Source organism: Protomyctophum bolini, assembly GCF_963924005.1.
Source record: "Protomyctophum bolini genome assembly, chromosome: 7".
In the NCBI taxonomy this organism is placed as follows: Eukaryota; Metazoa; Chordata; class Actinopteri; order Myctophiformes; family Myctophidae; genus Protomyctophum; species Protomyctophum bolini.
Genome location: NC_137868.1, coordinates 6,932,863 through 6,939,022, shown reverse-complemented (window position 1 = coordinate 6,939,022; position 6,160 = coordinate 6,932,863). Strand labels below are relative to the sequence as shown.

The window sequence follows — 6,160 nt, the reverse complement described above, 5'->3', positions numbered from 1 at the left end:
AGATCTACAAGCCTACAGCACGTCCTGAACACAGCAGATCTACAAGCCTACAGCACGTCCTGAACACAGCAGATCTACAAGCCTACAGCACGTCCTGAACACAGCAGATCTACAAGCCTACAGCACGTCCTGAACACAGCAGATCTACAAGCCTACAGCACGTCCTGAACACAGCAGATCTACAAGCCTACAGCACGTCCTGAACACAGCAGATCTACAAGCCTACAGCACGTCCTGAACACAGCAGATCTACAAGCCTACAGCACGTCCTGAACACAGCAGATCTACAAGCCTACAGCACGTCCTGAACACAGCAGATCTACAAGCCTACAGCACGTCCTGAACACAGCAGATCTACAAGCCTACAGCACGTCCTGAACACAGCAGATCTACAAGCCTACAGCACGTCCTGAACACAGCAGATCTACAAGCCTACAGCACGTCCTGAACACAGCAGATCTACAAGCCTACAGCACGTCCTGAACACAGCAGATCTACAAGCCTACAGCACGTCCTGAACACAGCAGATCTACAAGCCTACAGCACGTCCTGAACACAGCAGATCTACAAGCCTACAGCACGTCCTGAACACAGCAGATCTACAAGCCTACAGCACGTCCTGAACACAGCAGATCTACAAGCCTACAGCACGTCCTGAACACAGCAGATCTACAAGCCTACAGCACGTCCTGAACACAGCAGATCTACAAGCCTACAGCACGTCCTGAACACAGCAGATCTACAAGCCTACAGCACGTCCTGAACACAGCAGATCTACAAGCCTACAGCGTGTGGCGAAAGCGACGCGCTGTAGGCTTGTAGATGTTGCCCGACACCGTCGCAAGATGAAGTATAAATCTAGCTTAAGCTCTCTCTCTCTCACCTGCTCCTGTGTGTCTGTAAAGTTTTTTTTATCCGTATTTATATAAAGGCTTAGTGTCTCCTCTGCTCCGGTTTTAATCCGTTTTTCTGGACAGCCATACCGTCTGTCCGTCTGTCCATCCGTCCCCCCCTCGTCTCCCCCTACCTGCAGCACAGGGGGGGGGGGTCCAGGAAGACTCGACTGTAGATTCTAGTCCAAAGTAAACCAGTCCAGTTCAAACCAGTACAACCAGTATGAGCACAGTAGAGGGCGCCACAACGCTGCTGTCCGTTGGTTCCTCTTCCACCTTCCTTCCTTCCTTTCCTTTCCTTTCCTTCCCAGGATTAGTTCGAGTTTGAATCCTCATTATTTGTTTTGAATGATTTTTTGGGGGGGTCCACCACTTTGGATTTACAGGTAAAATTAAAATAGAAAGAAATAACATTTTTTTAAAAAGTAATTAAAATAAACAATAATTAAAAGGTCTCCGTGTGGATTTTTAACTAACTGTGAGTCCACTTGTGTCTTTGACTCTTTATCCACTGCATGCTTACTTACAGGCAACGTGCTCAGGGAGAGAGAGTGAGAGAGAGTGAGTGTGTGTGTGTGTGTGTGTGTGTGTGTGTGTGTGTGTGTGTGTGTGTGCACGTGTGAGTACGGTGTGTGTGTGTTTTGGCGAGTGCGTCTTGATAATGCTCAACAGAGTTTTGTCTGCTGGGACACAAGGTCACAGAGCGACACAACATCCTCTTGACTTGTATTCTAGTGTTTCCTCTCTCTGTCTCTCTCTTTCTCTGAGTGCAGTGTTTCTCAACGTCTCAAATCTCACGCCCATGGTGACATGCATTAGAATACGGACCCCCATTTCGTCCGGTTTCTTATCTCTGGGACCCCACCCCCCAACACTGAAAGAAATTCTGCGCCGATTTAACGCTTGAGAATGTAACTATATTATGTCCTAACTATCAATCAATCAATCAGCTGTGGACCCCCTGGAACGCCCTCAGGGACCCCTGGGAGGGCATGTTGAGGACGGGGGCTCTGAAGCACTCAGTCTTGAAGGTCGACTTCAGAGGGCTTGTAGATCTATAAGGACAGGTTGGTCACCTTCATAAGGCTTGTAGATCTATAAGGACAGGTGGGTCATCTTCAGAGGGCTTGTAGATCTATAAGGACAGGTGGGTCGTCTCCAGAGGGCTTGTAGATCTATAAGGACAGGTGGGTCGTCTTCAGAAGGCTTGTAGATCTATAAGGACAGGTGGGTCGTCTTCAGAAGGCTTGTAGATCTATAAGGACAGGTGGGTCATCTTCAGAGGGCTTGTAGATCTATAAGGACATGTGGGTCATCTTCAGAAGGCTTGTAGATCTATAAGGACAGGTGGGTCATCTTCAGAAGGCTTGTAGATCTATAAGGACAGGTGGGTCATCTTCAGAAGGCTTGTAGATCTATAAGGACAGGTGGGTCATCTTCAGAAGGCTTGTAGATCTATAAGGACAGGTGGGTCATCTTCAGAAGGCTTGTAGATCTAAGGACAGGTGAGTCGTCTTCAGAAGGCTTGTAGATCTAAGGACAGGTGGGTCATCTTCAGAAGGCTTGTAGATCTATAAGGACAGGTGGGTCGTCTTCAGAGGGCTTGTAGATCTATAAAGACAGGTGGGTCGTCTTCAGAAGGCTTGTAGATCTATAAAGACAGGTGGGTCGTCTTCAGAAGGCTTGTAGATCTATAAGGACAGGTGGGTCATCTTCAGAAGGCTTGTAGATCTATAAGGACAGGTGGGAAGACGAGGACATCGAGGAAGACCAATCCAGCGGATTCCTGAGGAAACGCAACACACACGATATCTGATTCACGATTCACGATTCACAACACACACACACACACACACACACACACACACACACACACAAAATGGTAAATGGTGCATTTATATAGCGCTTTTATCCAAATCGCTTTACATAGATGTGCATTACATTCACCCATTCACACACACACACACACACACACACACACACACACACACACACACACACACACACACACACACACACACACACACACACACACACACACACACATTCATACACCGATGTTGGAGGAAACCATGCAAGGCACTAGCCTGCTCATCGGGAGCGATCAGAGGTTCAGCGACTTGCTCAAGGACACTTCGACACTATGGGCTGTATTTTGCGTGTCTTAAGTACTAGGTCTTATTACCTAACTTGAGTAAACTAAAGACCTGGAGGCGTGATCAATGCTCTTTGGCCACTCAGAATAGCCAAATGGCATTGATCACGCCTCCAGGTCTTTAGTTTACTCAAGTTAGGTAATAAGACCTGGTTCTTAAGACACGCAAAATACAGCCCTATAGCTCTAGGGGGGAGCCCACAGGGATCGAACTGGGTTTTCCCATCCATCTGTTCTATCGGCTACTCTACCCCTGAGCCAGCGCCACCGCACGCAAGACTCAATACTTTTCAAGACTTGGATGAGTCTGTGAATAGCCTCATCGTCAGTATAAGTAACCCTCCAGGGACAGGCCGTTCCAGAGTGACATGTCCAGTTTAATAAGACACATACATCCCTCCAAGACCACTAACGCTCGCCGGATGCTGGAAAACGTAGTCACAACACGCAATAAAAGCACGTTTGGGGGGCAGAGCATTCACACATCGTGCCCCCATGTCGCTGCGGAACGCTCTCCCTCAAGCTGTCAGAGATGCCAACTCTCTGGCCATTATTAAATCTAGGCTAAAAACCCATCTTTTCTCTCTGCACTACGGTTCCTACCTTATTCCCCCCATGTACACATGCAGTGTGTAGTGTACATTATATAGAGTGTGATATATTGTATTTTATATTGCCCTTATTGTATATTACTGTGTACTGTATAGTGCAGGGGTTCCCAAAGTTGGGGTCGCGAAATTGTGTTGGGTCATCAAAACTATTTTACACACCTGAATAACCATGACTTTTAATAGGCTTAATAATAAAATTACCTCCAGGTTTAGGTTGGGGTCGCGAGTCAACGGCAGCATTATTTGGGGGTCGTGAACCCATGCTGTAGTGTACATTATGTACAGTGTGTTTGTTTGTTAACAACATACCTGAGGTCAGGTGTCAAAGGTCAGAGGTCAACGTTAGACCACCACCACCAGGAGGATGAGGAGTAGGAGCGGGAGGAAGGTCAGCCTCAGTGACCTCAACGAACCCACACTGCTCCTAGAGGCTGGGGTCACTGAGAGAGAGAGAGAGACGCACACACACACACACACACACACACACGCACACGCAGACAGGCAGGGAGGGAGGTTGGTTGATAATCTTGAGTCATTTGAAGAAGTAAATAAGAAGAGAAAAAAGCAGGGAACAATGTGGTGAATAAGAAGTTAAAAACCCTGCTTACCTTGTGTCTGTTTGGACTCCTCGGACGCTGTGAAGCCCAACCGCAGTACAGAGAGAGAGAGAGGGAGGGAGAGAGAGATAGAGAGAGAGGGGGAGGGGGGGGAGAGAGAGGATTGGGACAAAAGTTCAGAAGAAACAAGTTGCTGATTAGTCATTTTGTTAACTTTTCTTTCCTCAACAAACTACAGCGCGCTTGCACACACACACACACACACACACACACACACACACACACACACACACACACACACACACACACACAATGAGAGAAACAGACAAATGAGCGAGGAGGGGGGGTGTGTTTACCATTACTCACAGGCCAGACAACATGACAAATCACTGCCGACTGCCTTCTTAGCGCAACCCCGAAATATGTCCCCCTATGCAAATTTATCCTAAAGGTCGGACACAAAAAAGAAAAAAAGAAAAAACAAGAGCAGGAAAGAGACAGACGAGGAGAGATAGTGTTATGCAAATGAGGAGGAGGAATGATAGAGATTAGAGAGAGAGAGAGAGAGAGAGATGGAGAGAGAGAGAGAGAGAATAAAAGAAAAGGGTGGGATAGAAAAAATAAATAAATAAAAGGAAGTGTAAAGTGGAGACGACAGGGTGAGACGAAGGAGTGGACAGAAGATGAAAGAGAGAGAGAGTTAGGAAGGAAGGAGGGAGAGAAGAAAGGAAGCCAGAAAGAGAGAGAGAGAAAGAGAGAGAGAGAGAGAGAGGGGGTGTATTGTGTCTGGATGTCACTTTCTCAGGGGGGAGGGGGGGGGGGGGGGCGTAAGGCATGTCGTGAGGCTGTCAGGTCGAGTGGAAACCTTGCATGTCCAAAATGGCAACTTTTTTTCCCCCCCGAAAAACAGACCAGACTTTTCAGGCCACTTTTGAAAGACACCAGTTGTTGGTACACATTGAGGGTGAAGGCATGGTGTCAGGGCATGGTACACATTGAGGGTGAAGGCATGGTGTCAGGGCATGGTACACATTGAGGGTGAAGGCATGGTGTCAGGGCATGGTACACATTGAGGGTGAAGACATGGTGTCTGTCAGGGCATGGTACACATTGAGGGTGAAGGCATGGTGTCAGGGCATGGTACACATTGAGGGTGAAGGCATGGTGTCAGGGCATGGTACACATTGAGGGTGAAGGCATGGTGTCAGGGCATGGTACACAGTGAGGGTGAAGGCATGGTGTCAGGGCATGGTAAACAGTGAGGGTGAAGGCATGGTGTCAGGGCATGGTACACATTGAGGGTGAAGGCATGGTGTCAGGGCATGGTACACATTGAGGGTGAAGGCATGGTGTCAGGGCATGGTACACATTGAGGGTGAAGGCATGGTGTCAGGGCATGGTACACATTGAGGGTGAAGGCATGGTGTCAGGGCATGGTACACATTGAGGGTGAAGGCATGGTGTCAGGGCATGGTACACATTGAGGGTGAAGGCATGGTGTCAGGGCATGGTACACATTGAGGGTGAATGCATGGTGCACATTGAGGGTGAAGGCATGGTGTCAGGGCATGGTACACATTGAGGGTGAATGCATGGTGCACATTGAGGGTGAAGGCATGGTGTCAGGGCATGGTACACATTGAGGGTGAAGGCATGGTGTCAGGGCATGGTACACATTGAGGGTGAAGGCATGGTGTCAGGGCATGGTACACATTGAGGGTGAAGGCATGGTGTCAGGGCATGGTACACATTGAGGGTGAAGGCATGGTGTCAGGGCATGGTGCACATTGAGGGTGAAGGCATGGTGTCAGGGCATGGTACACATTGAGGGTGAAGGCATGGTGTCAGGGCATGGTACACATTGAGGGTGAAGGCATGGTGTCAGGGCATGGTACACATTGAGGGTGAAGGCATGGTGTCAGGGCATGGTACACATTGAGGGTG

The 6,160-nt window shown here is 48.5% G+C and overlaps 1 protein-coding gene and 1 long non-coding RNA gene across 3 annotated transcripts in view; one reads left to right on the top strand and one right to left on the bottom strand.

Moving 5' to 3' along the window:
• Nucleotides 1-762: 762 nt before the first annotated feature.
• LOC308318967 lies at nt 763-2,699 on the top strand. The gene is made up of 3 exons (XR_013964399.1): nt 763-1,960; nt 2,001-2,040; nt 2,637-2,699. It is a non-coding gene; the product is annotated as an uncharacterized lncRNA (long non-coding RNA).
• efna4 (ephrin A4) overlaps nt 2,259-6,160 on the bottom strand; it is an 81,412-nt gene continuing 77,510 nt past the window's right edge. The window contains exons 4-6 of one of the 2 annotated variants that reach the window (XM_080768709.1): nt 4,268-4,294; nt 3,969-4,099; nt 2,259-2,705 (exon numbers count right to left, since the gene is read on the bottom strand). In XM_080768709.1, the coding sequence (XP_080624835.1) occupies nt 4,002-4,099; nt 4,268-4,294 (125 nt within the window). In that variant the 3' untranslated portion in view covers nt 2,259-2,705; nt 3,969-4,001. The remainder of the gene's footprint in view (nt 2,706-3,968; nt 4,100-4,267; nt 4,295-6,160) is intronic. The other variant, XM_080768710.1, reaches the window with a different exon arrangement.